Consider the following 18,648-nt stretch of genomic DNA (forward strand, 5'->3'; position numbering starts at 1 on the left):
CCAGCCTGACTCAGCAGCTGCTCTCCGCTGCTCTTGCATGTCAGGAGAACGGTCTCCCTACACCCCACACTCATCTTCTTCTGCCCCATCTGGGCACAGCCCCCCACATACCACAGCCCCCCTTCGCCTGGAGCCACAGCCCAGGGGCCCTGCTTTGGTCAGAGACCGGACCCCAGCAAAACCAGCGTGATGGTAAGGATCTGCTCCTGGAGGAAACTGCTTCTGGCCTCTGGGAGCAGGGGTGAGGGTGAAACCCCCGGGTGCAGCTCTGCAGCGCAGGGATAATCCAGGGGCGGGTGGGGGTGCAGAGCACACATGGGGGAGAGTTTTAAAATTGTAACTTGGGGGCGAGGGGCGGTTGGACGAACAATGCCTCTTTGACCAACAGCCAACTTGTTGATGAAGCAAACAGGCCCCACCCCCAAAACCGCTTCGTTTTTGGTACCCAACGGTCAGGTTGGGGGCTCGGGAAAGCAGCATTACTTTGGGCATAAGCTTTTGTGGGTAGAAACCCCCAGGAAAAGCCTGCCCACGAAAGCTTATGCTCAAATAAATCTGTTAGTCTTTTCGGTGCCACCGGACTCCTCGTTGTTTTTGTGGATACAGACTAACACGGCGACCCCCGATACTCAGAATTATTTTGTTCTGACTGATTAGCTGGAACACGCGCGTGTTTTGAAAACGGAACATTTTTGTTTAACCAAACACCGAGTTTTTGGTTCAGTTTTTGGTTTAGGTTTTTCATAGGAAAAAAAAAACATCATGGGAAAATTGAAAGCAATGAAAACTTCTGCAGAATGTCCCACCAGAACTGACTTGGCCTGGCCCTGCAGCTGTAATCCAGAGGCTGTTGGGGGCTGGGTTTGGTCAGTGGATTTAGTGCTGAGAAAGGGGGCGGGGGGGGACAAGCAGGGGGGGCCTCTGTGCTCAGCACAGGTAGTAGCAATGCAAGCAAGGCCCATGCCCTGCTGGCCACTCCCCAAGCCCCTGGCCCTGGAGGAGCCCCCCACCCCCACCCAAGGAATCTGTCTCCGGGGCAGGAGTTTGAGATAGGAGATAGCTAACTGGCTGCTTGCTGGGGGCCCCATGTGGAGAACAGACAATGCAATGACAAAGGGCCTCATTTGTACAGCCTCTTCCAGACAAACTGGGTCCCCAGAGTGCAAACACAAAGCGACACTACCCGTGCACTCGCAAAGGGGGTGTGGGACTGTGTCAGGAGTGCAGCAGATGGGGAGTGGATGCAGCAGGGCTGCTCCGGTTGATGGGAGATGCTCTTGCACCAACAGATCTGAGACTGGGGACGTGGGGGGGGCAGGGTCCAGGAGAGGATCTGGGGAGGGGAGCTGAAAGAGAAGTGAGGAGCAGCCTTGGGGTTCTAATCCGGGTCTGCTGCGTGTGCCAAAGGGGGTGTCCACGCTGCAGCTGGGAGCGAGCCGCCCAGCCCGGCTACACGGCCACAAGGCAGTGCGCAAGCAATAGCTGGGAGCTCAGAGCCGGGGATCTCAAGCCTGTAGAGTTGGGTAGGCTTGAGCCGCAAGGTCCGCACTGAAAGAAAAGGAGGACTTGTGGCACCTTAGAGACTAACAAATTTATTTGAGCATAAGCTTTCGTGAGCTACATCCGATGAAGTGAGCTGTAGCTCACGAAAGCTTATGCTCAAATAAATTTGTTAGTCTCTAAGGTGCCACAAGTCCTCCTTTTCTTTTTGCGAATACAGACTAACACGGCTGCTACTCTGAAAGGTCCGCACTGTGATTGCTAGCAAGAGTCTGACTACCTGGGCTGGGAGGCTCCGCCCACCTGCAGTGAAGACAGACCCTGGCTTTCCTCCCTTGTAATGCTGGGATAGGGACGACTTTGTAGCTTGGCGACTGGGGGCGGAGGGTCTCCTCCGAGCTGGTGTTGAGGCAGTAGCAGGTTCTCAGAGGGAGGGAAAAGGATCCCCCTCAGTTCTAAGCAGTGGGGATGTCTAGGAGAAGGGCAGGGGAGAGGGAGATGACCATGCCTTGCAAATCCAAGAGTTGCGATTCCAGATCCGGCTGGCCTGGGCCACGCTGGCTTTTCATGGTGCCCATTTGCCGAGGGATTTCCCTGTGGATGGCCCATTTCCCCAGCAGGAGCAGCAATCTCGCTGGCGTTAACGACTCTGCGTGGCCGAGCCTCCCAGGCTATGCCCAGGCGCTGGCTCAGCTTTGAGCCCAAGCCCCTTTCCATTCACACACACATCAGGCTGACTCGGGCCAGCGAGCACCCAGGATGCGGCTCCTCGGTCCTGGCTGGGGCATGGGTCAGAGCTGAGCCCTGCTGTGACTTGGGTCCACGCCCTGTCCTTGAGCAGTGTGGACACAGGCCCGAGTCAGAAGGTGGGTGTAGCGCAGAGGGACGCGCTAACACAGCTGTGAGACCCGGCTCCAGCGACTGGAAACCCAGGCTCACAATGCAGCCTGGACACTCAAGTGCAGGCGCGGAAACGCCGAGTCCACAAGCCCGGATCGGGCAGCCCCGGGTTTACATAGAGTGTGGATGCACCCCCAGGGAACTGGGTGGCCATACAGAGGGTTGTGGCTGTAGTTAGAGAGCCGATTACAAAGGGGCAGCCAGGGATTGCCTGCTGCTGGGCAGTGGAGGGCCGGGGGGGATCTGGCGTTCCTGTGGCTGAGCGAGCTGTGGTCAGCTCCACTGCTTCTGGGCACCCAGGAGCAGGAACTGCAGCTTCCTGCGCCTTTGTGTTGGTGCCCGCTTTGTAACGCGTTTCGGGCGTGAAAGCGACCGTTCTCCGAAGCCCGAAGAGACAGCTCCACGCCCGTGGTCCAAGTCTGATCCTGTCTGAGCCCCTAGGTATGGACTTGGGCAGTTAGCCCCTCCCAGGATCGGGAGGCTGTCGGGTAGGAGGGGAGCAGGGTAGGGGCTCTGCATGGGGATCGGGGGCAGTCAGGGTGTCAGGGATAGGAGGAAAGTGGGGTGGGTGCTGAGCATGGGGACCGGGGAGCAGTTGGGGTGTCAGGGATAGGAGGAGAGTGGGGTGGATGCTCTGTGTAGGGAGCGGGGGAGTGTTTGGCATAAGGGGGGAGCGGGGTGGGTGCTGAGCATTGGGAACGGGGGGGTAGTTGGGGTGTCAGGGATAGGAGGGGAGTGGGGTGGATGTTCTGTGTAGGGAGCAGGGGAGTGTTTGGGGTAGGAGGGGAGCAGGGTGGGTGCTGAGCATGGGGATCTGGCGGCAGTCAGGGTGTCAGAGATAGGAGGGGAGCGGGGTGGATGCTCTATGTAGGGAGCAGGGGAGTGTTTGGCGTAAGAGGGGAGCAGGGTGGGGGCTCTGCACAGGGAGCAGTTGGGGTGTCCGGGATAGGAGGGGAGTGGGGTCGATGCTCTGCATAGGGAGCAGGGGAGTGATTGGGGTAGGAGGGGAGCAGGGTGGGGGCTGAGCATGGGGAGCATTTGCCAGCATTTCTCTGGAGTTTTCCCTGCTCCCGCAGCCATGCTAGACATGGGACCCCATCGTGGGACCCCATCATGCTGCTGCTGCTGGGTGTGTTGAAGTCCCTCCCTTTGACCCTGTTTGGACACAGGGCTGGCGAGAGGCGCTGGATTGACAGTCCCTGAAGTTCCCCGGAAGCTGTTCAGCCGAGATAGCTGAGTGATCCCCACCCGCTGGAGCGGCCAACTCGGCGAGGAGACGGTGGTGCACTCTCCTGCCCAAAGCCCAGTGCTAGTCCCCATCGGCAGCGCTGGGCTCTAGGCGTTAGGTGGAGGCCATCCGTGCCCTGCACGTGGCCTGACTTCTGCACAGCCCTCAGAGGGTGATTACCAGGGGCTGTTCGTCGCTCCGGATCTGACCTGCAAAGGCAGGCTGGGTAGCTGGGTATCCTGATCCCATTCTCCCCTCTCCTCTGGTTTTGACCATTGACTGGTGCTGTCAAGGGAACATAGGAACTGCCAGACTGCATCAGACCCAAGGTCCACCTAGCCCAGTGTCCTCTCTCTGACAGTGGCCAGTAGCAGAGACTTCAGAGGAAGAAGTAAGAAACCCCACAGTATGTGCTTATGGGATAATCTGCCCCCATATAGGTCACATCCTGGTTTCTCATAATTAGAGACTGGCATAAGCCCTGAAGCGTGAGGTCCAATAATGAATATCCCTTCCAGAATTCCGTTGTCATTAATTATGATCATTCTGGATATGCCTGATATCCATATCCATATTCAGATCCTTTTGCAATGTTGTTCAGTTCTTTACCTCAATAACTTCCTGTGGCAGGGAGTTCCACAGTTTAATCGCATGTTGTGTGGAAAAAATCATTCCCTTTGTCAGGTTTGATTTGTTTTTGTCCTAGGTTCACGGCCAGGGAGGGGTCAAGTTCCAAAACTGGGCCAGGACCTATGGATCCTCTCCAGAACTGTACTTCCAGCCAACATCGGTGGAGGAGATCAAAGAGGTAAGAAGGAAGTTTGAATCGTGTGGTCCGTTGGAATAAAAAGCCAAGGCAGAATTGGTAGGTGGAAGGCTCAGGGCTGAGGTTTCCTCCCTTCATTCTGAGTACCAACCCAGCCCTCACCAGGAATGCAAAATAACCACCGAAGCCTCCAAAGTACAGAGCAGGAGCATCTTCTCTGACAGCTACCCTTAAAGGTTCCAAGGCCAGAAGGGATCGCAGTGATCATCTAGTCTGGCCTCCCATATATCAAAGGCCAGAGACCTGCCCCACAATAATTCCCAGAGCAGAGCTTTTAGAAGAACATCCAGTCTTGATCGAAACATTGTCAGTGATGGAGAATCCGCCTGCAGCTTCTTAGAACCGTCCCTCTCTCTGATCGGAACTAACAATAGGAGGAGGAGGGGAGGAGAATCTGTACTCCAAAGCAAAATGGCCTTTTTAGACTCAGGGTGAAATCCTGGGGGACTCAACACGTGGTCTAGGCACCACTTTAGTCCATTTAAGGGGTGCCGAAACCTCAGGCTGGCCATCTGCATGTGGTGGATTTCACCCCTGGGGTGGTCAGGGTAAATACACCAGTTACTGCCCCTAGGAGGATGACTAGCTAGATTTTATTTTACTGGGTGCATATGCGTTAGCAACTTTGCCCTGTTTATTCCCCTATGCTGTGGTAAAGCTTTGCTCCCTCTAGTGGCTGGAGGCCTAGGGAGGACAGCAGTGTTACCACAGGCAGTTGCTGTGTTCTATTGTCATCCAGCTCAAATGGTCTCACTGCTACTCCTGTACACAAGCGTCCTGGGTTCGAGTCCCGCGGGCAACTGGTTCTCCATGTGCTCAGGGCTCAGAGTGCCTTTGAAGAGCAGCCGGCACTCACAATGTGATGTCTTTACAGATTTTGGATTTGGCCAGGCAGCGGAGTAAGAGGGTGAAGGTGGTCGGTGGTGGACATTCCCCTTCGGACATCGCCTGCACGGATGACTTCATGGTTCAAATGGGGAAGATGAACAAGATCCTCAAGGTACTGTAGGTCCCTGCTTTGCCAGGCTCTGGGATCTCCCCAAGGTGTTACGGGTTGGGGACACATTGGTGTAACATTCCTACAAATGCAAATCGGTAATTATTGTGCGTCATAGTAGTAACAATAACAGTGAGAGCTGATCAAAAAAGGAGAAGGGGGGGAATCACCAAAAAAAATTAACATTTTATCCCATTTGGAATTTTGGGGAAGAAAACCTCAAATTTTGAAATGTCCCAAAATAAAGAACTTTCAGGCAACTCTCCAGCTGGTCAAAAAAACAGGGGTGTAGGAGGAAATTAGCAAAAGTATCCTCAAAATTGTGCCTCATTTTAAACTCTAAATTCAAAACATTATGACCAGCTGTATATAGTAATAAAGTAGTGTTGTTTTAATCTGTGCTTTGCTCTTATACACACTTCACAATCAACATAAGAACAGCCACACTGGGTCAGACCAATGGTCCATCTAGCCCAGTATCCTGTCATAGAATCATAGAATCGTAGAATATCAGGGTTGGAAGGAACCTCAGGAGGTCATCTAGTCCAACCCCCTGCTCAAAGCAGGACCAATCCCCAATTAAATCATCCCAGCCAGGGCTTTGTCAAGCCTGACCTTAAAAACGTCTAAGGAAGGAGATTCTACCACCTCCCTAGGTAACACATTCCAGAGTTTCACCACCCTCTTGGTGAAAAAGTTTTTCCTAATATCCAACCTAAACCTCCCGCACTGCAACTTGAGACCATTACTCCTTGTCCTGTCCTCTTCTACCACTGGGAATAGTCTAGAACCATCCTCTCTGGAACCACCTCTCAGGTAGTTGAAAGTAGCTATCAAATCCCCCCTCATTCTTCTCTTCTGCAGACTAAACAATCCCAGTTCCCTCAGCCTCTCCTCATAAGTCATGTGTTCCAGACCCCTAATCATTTTTGTTGCCCTTCGCTGGACTCTCTCCAATTTATCCACATCCTTCTTGTAGTGTGGGGCCCAAAACTGGACACAGTACTCCAGATGAGGCCTCACCAATGTCGAATAGAGGGGGACGATCATGTCCCTCGATCTGCTCGCTATGCCCCTACTTATACATCCCAAAATGCCATTGGCCTTCTTGGCAACAAGGGCACACTGCTGACTCATATCCAGCTTCTCGTCCACTGTCACCCCTAGGTCCTTTTCCGCAGAACTGCTGCCTAGCCATTCGGTCCCTAGTCTGTAGCGGTGCATTGGGTTCTTCCGTCCTAAGTGCAGGACCCTGCACTTATCCTTATTGAACCTCATCAGATTTCTTTTGGCCCAATCCTCCAATTTGTCTAGGTCCCTCTGTATCCTATCCCTGCCCTCCAGCGTATCTACCACTCCTCCTAGTTTAGTATCATCCGCAAATTTGCTGAGCGTGCAATCCACACCATCCTCCAGATCATTTATGAAGATATTGAACAAAACCGGCCCCAGGACCGACCCCTGGGGCACTCCACTTGACACCGGCTGCCAACTAGACATGGAGCCATTGATCACTACCCGTTGAGCCCGACAATCTAGCCAACTTTCTACCCACCTTATAGTGCATTCATCCAGCCCATACTTCTTTAACTTGCTGACAAGAATACTGTGGGAGACCGTGTCAAAAGCTTTGCTAAAGTCAAGAAACAATACATCCACTGCTTTCCCTTCATCCACAGAACCAGTAATCTCATCATAGAAGGCGATTAGATTAGTCAGGCATGACCTTGCCTTGGTGAATCCATGCTGACTGTTCCTGATCACTTTCCTCTCATGTAAGTGCTTCAGGATTGATTCTTTGAGGACCTGCTCTTCCGACAGTGGCCAATGCCAGGTGCCCCAGAGGGAATGAACAGAACAGGTGATCATCAAGTGATCCATCCCCTGTCATTCATTCCCAGCTTCTGGCAAACAGAGGCTAGGGACACCATCCTTGCCCATCCTGGCTAATAGCCATTGATGGACCTATCCTCCATGAACTTATCTAGTTCTTTTTTGAACCCTGTTATAGTCTTGGTCTTCACAACATCCTCTGGCAAGGAGTTCCACAGGTTGACTGTGCGTTGTGTGAAGAAATATGTCCTTTGGTTTGTTTTAAACCTGCTGCCTATTAATTTCATTTGATGACCCCTAGTTCTAGTGCTATGAGAAGGAGTAAATAACACTTCCTTATTTACTTTCTCTACACAAGTCATGGTTTTATAGACCTCTGTTATATCCCCGTTTAATCGTCTCTTTTCCAAGCTGACAAGTCCCAGTCTTATTAATCGTTACTCAGATGGAAGCCATTCCATACACCTCGACATTTTTGTTGCCCTTTTCTGTACCTTGTCCAATTCCAATATATCTTTTTTGAGATGGGGCGACCACATCTGCACACAGTATTCAAGATGTGGGTGTACCATGGGTTTATATAGAGGCAATATGATATTTTCTATCTTATTATCTATCCCTTTCCTAATGATTCCCAACATTCTGTTTGCTTTTTTGGCTGCTGCTGCACATTGATTTCTACTCCCCTTCCCTCCAGCTCTTCGCTATGGCAGGGCAGGGGACAGGTTGAACCTGTCTGGGGCCTGGCACTGACAGATTGTGACAACTGGAGGTGGATGGCCCCACAGTGAACAGTGCTAATTCCAAGCTAATAAATCACCAGAGCTCAGTCATTACCGATAATCAGCTGCGGCTTTTAATTACAGGCAAGGCCCGTTCCCTGATGGCTTTTGCTCTTAGGGACTGAAATAAATAGCTTGCAAGGTTAATGAATGGGCTGTGGAACAACAGGGGTGGAAGCATCTCTGTTAGCCTGGCTGAGCAGTGACAGCAGGGCTTACAGGGCATGGGCATGAGCCAGAATAGACGGTGTCCCCAAGCAGAGCAAGGGGCCGGGGGGCACAAGGGGGTCAGTGCACAGGGTGGGGGCAGAGGCGTTGAGTCCTGTAGAGCACAAGCTGGAATGGTTTGGGTGGGTCAGGCTAGTCCCAGGTGGGTGGATTTTTCTCTGTACTGCAAAGTGGTCCGATTCTGAGCAAGGTTGGAGAAAGGGAAAGGACTGGAGCTGCAGGGGGGCTGCCGGTCAGGGCCGAGGTGCATTGGCAGAGCTAGGGGATGAAAATGTGGGTTGGCATAGCATTGGCTCCAGCAACACAGCTCTCTGCACCATCTGCCCTTTGCATATTGGTCCATGCTAAATCCCTTGGATTCATCCCCTGGGGTGTTTTACTTGGGAAGCTTCAGGATGTGTAGCTCAGAGGCTGGGGTCAAACCACAATAATCCCAGTGGAGGTGCTCTGCGAGGAGCCTGGATTCATTGCATAGTCACACCGGTGACTGCCGAGTGGGCATGTTGTCCACGTTCACCTTCTACCAGCAGCATCTTCAGGAAAGGGAAGGTGTCCTGCTTGGCTCTTGGTCCATTTGTGACCTTGGCCCAGGAGCTTGTCTTGTTGAGAGATAAAGTGAAGGACATGAGGAGTCATTCCCTCCAGGCATTGTCCTGCTTTGTGAGGATGGTGTATAAGGTCTTGAATTCCTATTTCTGGAAATATCAGGAGAGCTGCTTTTTCTCTGGGGCCTCTGGCTGGAAGCAGAAATGCAGGGTCACCTGAGAACACAACAACTGGGGGAGACAAGAAACCTTATCTCAACTTCTGGTCATCTTGAGAGTTTGGCTCAAGTCTTTGTCTAAAGTTCAGGTGGGTTCTTGTCCTATGAAGCGGTTCCAAGCCTGGAGTCCCCTCCAGTTCATGGAGCTGGCAGAGCGTTAGGGCAAGCTTCCCCCCACACCCCCCACACACACACACCCATCCTTCCCCAGACACAGTGGGCTTCAACAGCAAGGACCTCTCTGTAGACACGGGAAGGTGGGTCCACACTCCGTGGCACATTTGAGACTCTCAAGGAAGCCAGCTGGGGCCAGCTGTGCTGGTGGGATTTCTGCTGGGGACACTTGTCCTCTAGGACCCGGAATGAGACACATCCGCTCATAGGCCACCAAGGAGCCAATTTGCAATCGCTGCCCAGCTGGACCAGGTTCTGACTCGCAGCCCAGGCATGGAACGCTATGTATCACCTCACATTCCTCTCACCAAACAGAACCCAACCAACCACTTCGGTTTGGCTTTCGCCTTCCGGTTCTATACAGCCACCCAGCAAGGGGGTTGATTCTCAGTGCGAACTGTGCCCAGAGGTGGTGACAAGCAGCAGGGGGCTTCTCTCTAGGCCATGAATACAAGTCCTCAGAGCTTATCTCTTGCAGGTGGATGAAGAGAAGAGGCAAGTGATGGTGGAAGCGGGAATCCTCCTGTCTGATCTAAACATCGAGCTGAGCAAGTACGGGTTGGCCTTGGCCAAGTAAGTGAGTTGTTTGCTGTTTCAGTGTTATTCAGGACAACCTTAATGCTTTTAGGAGTACTTGTGGCACCTTAGAGACTAACAAATTTATTTGAGCATAAGCTTTCATGAGCTACAGCTCACTTCATCAGATGAAGTAAGCTGTAGCTCACGAAAGCTTATGCTCAAATAAATTTGTTAGTCTCTAAGGTGCCACAAGTACTCCTTTTCTTTTTGCGGATACAGACTAACACGGCTGCTACTCTGAAACCTGTCTTAATGCTTTTCTGATCTTTGGACTCCTTCATTGCCCCAAGCCAGGATCTAGAGCTTGTCTACACAGGGAAAGTTACCGGGATAAGCTAAACTGAAAAAAGGCTCTCTTATTCCGGAATAAGAGTCCACATGGTAATTATATCAGTAAACTTCCCTGTATAGACAAGACTTTACTTACACACTGTATTGTTCAACAGCATGCCCAAGATCAATGATTTATCTTACTTGGCTCTAAACTGGCAATAGATTTCCCTGCTGGGAGTGCAGGACATGGGGAAGAGATTCCCGATAGATGGCTCTTCAGTCTAGGAGATGAAGGCCTAACATGAGCTGATGGCTGGAAGTTGAAGCCAGACAAATTCAGACTAGAAATAGGGGCAAGATTTTAAGAGTGATGGTAAATAGCCACTGGAACAACTTACCTAGGGGCAGGGTCTATAGCGGAAGTCTTTAACTCACGAGCGGGAGTCTATTTCTAAAAGATGAGCTATAGCTCAACCAGAAGTTATGGACTTGAAGTAGAAGTTTAGTGAACCCCTCCTCAAAGCCTTTTAAAAACAGTCACTGTTAGAAAGGTCTGTAGATTTAAAATGGGGAGGCCATGTGGGTCATACCAGATGTGTGAATTTCACTGACACTAGGGGAGAGCATACTCTTTAATCACTGGGTAACTGAATCGATTGATTCCTCGGTCATTCGGAGTTTACACTGCACTAATTCCGGGTTCCTGGGGACTGACTGAACAGGATGCTCGCCGGGCCTTGGATAGGATTTCAAAAAGACATGCCTCAGGGGCGTGACAAAGAGGGTAATTGCAGAAGTAAACGATCCGTTTTGTGTGGTCACCGTGCATTGTGTTGGGCGCACGTCTGGGGTGCACATTTCTGTCCCCGTCATGCAGCCTGACGTATTCACAGCCTGCACTCGCTTGGGCTTGGAAGAGCAAAAGAGTCACAAGTTTATTGTTTATTTGTTCTCTTGTACGAGCCCCAAGCGAGATCAGGCCACTGTTGTAGAAGCGCTGTAGAGACCCGTCGTGAGTGACAGTCCCTGTCCCAAAGACTGTACACTCTGTAATGATGTAGTTCCTGAGGCATACCAGGAATAGTCTAGTTATTACTTAGTCTTGTCTTGAGAGCAGGGGACTGGACTAGGTGACCTATCGAGGTCCTACTTCTAGCATTAGAGATTTGTGCTGTGGCTGAATTTTCACCCAGTGTTTCCCCATAGCACATGGGAAAATAAACGCAAGAGGGTTTAGTGATCCATTGCAAACCAATTCCAACCACGTTCCTCACTCAGAATTACATCCCAGGTTAAGGTCTCCCCATTGCCTGGATTTCCTGCGTCGCGCCCAATAACAGCCAGTGGCCTGGCGTCGGTGCGCTGGGGCTGCGGGCCCCTTACCCCCTGCGCTGTCCCAGCACGCTGCGTTCCAGCTGGGCTCAGCCAGGGAGGCAGCTCCCCGTTCGCGGAGCTGACCTGCAGGTTACCCCAGTAGCAGGGGACCTCGGATGCTGGCCGGGAAGGTGGCCCAGGGGTGTGGGTCCCATTTCAGCCGGTGTCATGTGAACATGCCCCCTCAGTGCCCAGAAGCAGTCAGGGCTCGACCTGTCCCATCCACAAGTCCCACATGCCTGGCACTGGGTCCGTGCCGTGGATTTGGGGAACGGGTGACATTCCCTGAGATCAGCCTAAGGCCCTGGGAGAGCATCAAAGAGACTGTCTTGAATCGGAGTGTCAGGCCCATGTCCGGACCCCCTGCCCGCCAGCCTGTGATCTCAGCACGGTTTGATACGAAACAGCGGGTACATTACATTGGCTTGGCACATCCTGATCTGGGACAGCTGGCAATTAACGGCCCTCGTTCTGGGTGTCACATTAATCAATATCGTCTCTAGAGACGCGTCCGGGAACAACAACCACAACTAACTGCCGATGACGTTTCTTTGTCTGTGTGCAGCTTAGGAGCCGTTTCGGAAGTGGCGGCCGCTGGGGTTATTGGAACGGGGACACACAACACGGGCATCAAACACGGCATCCTGCCCACCCAGGTAAGGCCTGGAGCGGCGGAACGAGGGCTGTCTGGGGAACCAGAATGCTGTTGGGTGAGAAGTTTCAGAATAGCTTTGGTTGAAAACGAGCCCTTTGGGGATAGAGGGAGACCCCCGGGGGGTAGGACGCGCTCACCTGGCCTGTGACAGACCCCTAGTCAAGTGCTGGAGCTGAATCAGGCAGGGCAGGGCCTTGAACCCATAACTAGGCCGGGAACAGTTTGCCTGGCCCCTTTCAAGTCAGACACAGGATGCTGTTTATCCCCCACTACAAACCATCTCAGAATTCACAGCTCAGGGTCCAGTTCATCTGCCCAGCCTCCGAGGGAGGAAACTCCCTGAGGCTGCACTGCCCACAAAGGGGGGTCTCTGCTCACGGCCCCCGGCAAATGGCGGGTTTTCCCTGATGTCAAGTGAGCCGATCCCTTCCTCCCCAGGGCTGGAATATCGCACACACCCCCAACCCGAACCCCGTCCTGCCCCCCAGCCCTGCTGCTGCTTTCAGTCGCTGAACAGGGAAAAGTGGGAGGGGTTAGTAACAAACGCTTGGACCTTTCATGCCCTTCACCTCTCAGTTCCTGGCTCCTCACACCCCCGGAGAGAGGAGAGTCGACATCATTAACCCTAATCTACAGGCGGGGAAATCAGACCCAGCCAGGCGAAGTGAGGTGCCCCAGGCCACACAACAAGTGCTGGAAGACTGGCTCCCGCTCCTGTGCTCCGACCACTAGACCACGCTGCCCCTCCTCACCCCGGTTGGTCCCTGGCCCCCGTGGGGCCGCGCTGAGCACTCTGAGAGCGGGAATTGCTTTCTGCTGGAAGTGCCACCAGAGCGTATGATGGACGCATCGCGTGCCTCTCGCCAGCATGACCATCTGGCAGGATCTGGGTCTCAATACCAGGCTAGTCTGGACAGGATTCCCGTCATGCTCTGCCCACCTGTCTTGGGCCCTGTGTTGTGGTGACCGGCTCTCTGAGCATAGCTCTCCCTGGAGTGCTGAGAACAGCTTGACACTCAGACCCGGGACTGAGCACAGGGTCCCCTGGATACCATGTCCTGGCCTATCACAAGGGACCTAGGGCTTTAATTCTGATCTGCTTCCGGCCAGCACAATGTGCTGCTCCTAGACCACTAGCTTGGCCCGTCCCATCCTGCATCACCCGTCACACACAGCACATTCACAGAGCCTCTATGGCCTGACATCAGCCGTGAGGATCCAATTCATGTAATGCTCCAGGCAAAGGCGCCGTCTCAGATCTTCTCTCTCTTACGGGCGCAGAAGGCACAGAACAGACCATACCCCTTACGGTGCCATCTAGCGCAACAGGGCTTGCCAGCTGCCTGCGGCTTATCCTAGCTGAACTGGACAAAGCCCAGGCCAGTCAGCCATAGGGAACAATCCTCCTTTAGCAGGGAATGAACTCCAGGCCCTAGCAGATCTTTTCCATCACTGACGTCTAGAGCAGCTGGAGGAATGAACTGATGCTGCTGGAGCCAGGAGGAGTCAAAGGAGTGAAAACGGCTGTTTCTTTTCACCTCTTTTACTGTTCCTCTCTCTCTCTTCCTTCCCCTGGCTCCCCAGAGTGCCCCCTCTCTTGGTAGAGGAGAGGCAGGACTCGGTTTTACTGAATATAAAGGGAATGCTGTATTGGGACATGCTGCTGCTGGACACAGACGGACCCTGTGGTTCTCTCTGGCCCTTTAGCTTCCGCACCTTGTGTTGCCTGGCGTCACTAAATAGGGTCTCCTTCAGTCCTGGCCTGGACTCGGCAGCCATGGAAGGGACTGCTGACTACATTACACTATCCCTGCTGATCTGTGCTGAGCGACCCACATGAGATCCCCAGGAAATGCTATGCTAAGGGTCAGGCACTGCTGGGCAGGGTCAAAGATCCAGGACCCAGTCCTGCAAACCCTCTATGGGACTTCCACTGAAAGCAGCAAGAGCCCCTCTGCTTGGGAGGCACACAGGCTCAGGTCCCCTGACTGCTACATCATTAATATCTCAGAGCTCGGTACAGAATTAGCAATGCTTCCACCGTTAGATCCTAGCTGCAGAGTTAGATCCAGAGCAGACTTACCCACTTTCATCGTGTCTGACAAATACATACAAAATCAGGGCATTAAGAAATGACAAATAAGTGCAGTGATAGAGGAGCGGACTGAATGGGGCGCAGGGTGGCTGGGGATTGATATACAGCCAAGCAGCTGCTGCCTCTCGAGAACAGACATCACCGAAAATTCACAAGCAGCTGTCAAAAATTCCATAAAGTACCTGAAAGGCAAATTATAATAAGCAACAATAAATCATCCTGTTACAGTGCAGTAAGTGGCAAGGCAAATCTTCCCGGTGAATTTCTGCAACCACAGGACCAGCCTCCCTCCTGGTCAGGAGTAGGGATGGCTGAGGTTCACCCGTGCCCAAGGTACCAGGAATTTGACCCCCTGGGAGATATTTATTTCAGTGCTTATATGGCCCTCACTGCCATAAGTATCCGACTGCCAAATTTCAAGTTCCCGCTCCTAAGCATGGGGGTGCTGGAGCTTTTCAAAGAAAAGATCACTAGAATGTTTTAACACGGGCAAAACAAGTTATTTTTCCCTCGTCTCATTCTTGGAAATGGCTGAATTGTTTTGACTGAAATTTTCCAAAAAAGTTCACCCTGCAGCAGCATGTCAAAGTTCCACCCAATGGGATGAAGTTTGGCACAGCAACTGAAAACAAGGTCTTATAATGGGAAGTGTTGAGCAACCTGAATTAGTGGGCATGCTACTCGACCACCTATATTATAATATCTCTGAGCTCCTTACAAAACTGTGCTTCCAGGGCTTGATCACAGCTGCAGAGTTAGACACAGAGTGGCTCCAAATGATTCATTATGCATAAGGAAAGGCTCTGTGTCCCAAGGCCAAGCCACTAAGAACATAAGAGTTGCCAGACTGGGTCAGAGCATGGTTCATCTTGTCCAGTGTCCTGTCTCCAACAGTGGCCTGTACAGCTCCTTGGGGAGTGTACAGAACATGGTGACCCTAAACCTCTAACTGCCAGAAGCTGGGTGTGGACGACAGGGGATGGACTTGATAAATTGTCCTATTCTGTTCATTCCCTCTGAAGCACCTGGCATTGGCCACTGTCGGAAGACAGGACACTGGGCTAGATGTACCATTGGTCTGACCCAGTATGGCCGTTCTTATGTTCTTAACACAATTATGGAGTTATCCACCCTGTCTTCTGCTCCCAGCTCCTGGTAATCAGAGGTTGAGGGACATCTTGAGCCTAGTGTTGCATCCCTGACTATCTTGGCTAATAGCCATTGATGGACCTATCCTCCAGGAACTTATCCAGATCTTTTTTGAACCCCGTTGTACTTTGGGTCATCACAACATCCCATGGCAATGAGCTCCACAGGCTATTTGTGTGTTGTGTGCAAAAGTGCTTCCCCTGGCTTGTATTAAACCTGCTGCCGGTTAATTTCATCAGTGAAACCCTGATATTTTTATTGTGGGAAAGGTAAATAATATTTATTCATGTTTTCCACACTGTTCGTGATTTTATAGGCCTCGATCATATCCTCCCTTAGTCGTCTCTTTTCTAGGATCAACGCTCCTAATCTTTTTAGTCTCTCCTCATCTGGAAGCCATTTCATACCCTTGATCATCTTAGTTGCCCTTCTCTGAACCTTTTTCCGTTCCATGGTATCCTTTTTGAAACGTGGCGACCAGAACTGGACACAATATTCAGGGTTTGGGCACACTATGGATTTATATAGTGACACTTTTATAGGCCTCGATCATATCCTCCCTTAGTCGTCTCTTTTCTAGGATCAACGCTCCTAATCTTTTTAGTCTCTCCTCATCTGGAAGCCATTTCATACCCTTGATCATCTTAGTTGCCCTTCTCTGAACCTTTTTCCGTTCCATGGTATCCTTTTTGAAACGTGGCAACCAGAACTGGACACAATATTCAGGGTTTGGGCACACTATGGATTTATATAGTGACACTATGGTATTTTCTATCCCTTTTCTAATGATTACTAACATACTGATAGCCTTTGTGATTGCTGCGGCCCAGTGAGTGGAAGTTTTCATAGAATTATCCATGGTGACTCCAAGATCTCTTTCTTGAGCGGTAACAGCTAATTTAGACTCCATCATTTTATATGTATAATTGGGATTATCTTTTCCAATGTGCATTACTTTGCACTTATCAATGTTGAATTTCATCTGCCATTTTGTTGCCCAGTCACCCAGTTTTGTGAGATCCCTTTGTAACTCTTCACAGTCTGCTTTGGACTGAACTCTCTTGAATAGCTGTTGTATCACCTGCAAACTGTGCCACGTAACTGTTCACCCCCTTTTCCAGATCATTAGTGAATACATTGAACAGAGCAAGTCCCAGTACAGATCCTTGGGTGACCTCACTGGTCACCTCCCTCCATTGTGAGCTCCAGTGAGCTCTAATCCACCTGCAGTCTGTCTGTATAAGAGCTACAGGCTCTTTAAAGAGGACGAGGACAACTTGAGCAGCAATTATATTCTGGGCACGTGGACAGAGATCCTGGAGCAACAGAACTCGGGTTCAATAGCTTTCTAGATGATCAGCCGATCCCTTTCAGGGATTTTGCTTTAGCTCAGTATTACAGTACAAACCTCTTTGAGCCCACAGCAATACCCTGCTGTGGCTAGTAAATCTCCCCCTTGTGCACCTGTTTTGTACCCTCCACTCTTCTTTTGAATACCACAAATACCCCACCAAAAATCCCCCATCCAGAGCCAGTCACAAGGGTTTCGTTCATATTGCCACACGGTGATACTTTGCACCAGGAGGCTCGGAAATCAGACGTCGTTTTCCTGCAAGCAGGCAGGTGACAGAGCGTGGACATAAACAGCAGAAGGAAAGAGGACGGACATGGTGCTTATGTTTTTCATTTGGAAATGCAGGTCCAAAATCAACTTGGCAGCTCCATCTGCGGGAGAAAGATCCCTTTCATATTCTGTCAGGAGGAAATTCACCCACAAGGCCTAGACAGCACTTCACTGGGCCACAGCCTCCTGCTGGCCCTTAGCTGGAAGGTGAATTCCCCTCCCAGCGCCCCTGTCCTCAGCAGCCGCTGGCACTGCTGGGTCTAGGGCCCCCTGTGGAATGAAGCATGCAAAGAGCATGGCATGTCCTTTCTGCTCACGACACCAGGAGTGGAGGCAGTATTGCCTAGTGGGTAGAGCGCTGGACTGAGAGACCAGGGTTCAAATCCCAGTTCTGCCTTTGGCCTGCTGGGTGGCCTTGGGCAAGGCATGTCCCCTACCCGTGCCTCAGTTTCCCAACCAGTAAAAAACTGGGGATAACGATGCTGACTCTCCCTTTGTCAAGTGCTTTGTCAAGCCTGCTGGAAGAGCTAGGGATTATTAGTTTTATGTCATCGGGCCAGGGATCGTATCATTTCCCACAAGGTAAGCAGGGCTGGTGCCTGGAGGAGGGAAAACCGAGGTGCTGATGTTCCAAATGGCATTGCTCTCTCTGAGCTAGTACATTCCAGCAATGCGGTGGCAGGGGGCGGGGGGCTGTTGGAGGTGCCGTCTCACGGAGGGGTTATAAAACCCAAGGTCCTGACTGTCTGTGGTCATGGAGGATCCCAGGGCTTTTCCTCACAGGATGGTGAGGCCCTAGTCCAGGGGTGGGCAAACTTTTTGGCCTGATCGGGGTTCCAAAACTGTCTGGAGGGCTGGGTAGGGAAGGCTGTTCCTCCCCAAACCCTAACCATATCTGCCCCCTCCCACTTCCTGCCACCCTGACTGCCCCCCTCAGAACCCCCGACCCATCCAACCCCACCTACTCCTTGTCCCCTGACTGCCCCCTCCTGGGACGCCCCGCTACTAACTGGCCTCCCCCCGGGACCCCACCCCCATCCAACCCCCTCTGCTCCCGAACTGCCCCGACCCCAATCCACACCCCTGCCCCCTGACAGGCCCCTCGGGACCCCACCCCCTATCCAACCCCCCCTCTAAAGCCCCTTTCAGAATGCGGCCCTGTGAACACGGGCAGAGGGCTCGGGAGGCGCAGGGGCAGCCGCGCAGCCGGAGAGAAGCAGCGGTTTCCCCTTCAAAGCGCTGCTTCTCTCCGGCCGGCTGCGAGGCTGCCTGGTCCTCCTGAATCCTCCTCCCGCGTTCCCTGTGCTCCCGCCACCTGCACTGCCCGCCTGCTCCCCTGTGGCTGCCTCCACAGGGGAGCCTCCCTCCTTGCTCTCCCCCGCCGCCGCAGTGCAGCCCCCTCCCATGCTGGCAGAACGGTGAGCTAAGGCTGCGGGGAAGGGGGGACAGCAGGGACGGGGCCGGGGGCGAGCCTCCCTGGCTGGGAGCTCAGGGGCCGGGCAGGATGGTCCCGCAGGCCAAATGTGGCCCGCGGGCTATAGTTTGCCCACCTCTGCCCTAGTCAGATTCCAAATGATACAGTTAAAATCCCCCTGCAGGCTCAGCTGGATACAACAACCCGCTTCACTTCCTGTCCTAAAGCGTCGGGCAGTGTTAACAGGAGTTATT

General features: G+C 52.3%; 1 protein-coding gene across 1 annotated transcript in view; it reads left to right on the top strand.

The window, feature by feature from the left end:
* Positions 1–2: 2 nt before the first annotated feature.
* LOC141984358 (L-gulonolactone oxidase) overlaps positions 3–18,648 on the top strand; it is a 38,517-nt gene continuing 19,871 nt past the window's right edge. Inside the window, exons 1-5 of the mRNA XM_074947348.1 lie at positions 3–192; positions 4,335–4,436; positions 5,329–5,454; positions 9,710–9,804; positions 12,023–12,113. Coding sequence (XP_074803449.1) covers positions 190–192; positions 4,335–4,436; positions 5,329–5,454; positions 9,710–9,804; positions 12,023–12,113 — 417 coding nt within the window. The 5' untranslated portion in view covers positions 3–189. The remainder of the gene's footprint in view (positions 193–4,334; positions 4,437–5,328; positions 5,455–9,709; positions 9,805–12,022; positions 12,114–18,648) is intronic.

This window comes from Natator depressus, chromosome 3, assembly GCF_965152275.1.
Source record: "Natator depressus isolate rNatDep1 chromosome 3, rNatDep2.hap1, whole genome shotgun sequence".
Lineage (NCBI taxonomy): Eukaryota > Metazoa > Chordata > Testudines > Cheloniidae > Natator > Natator depressus.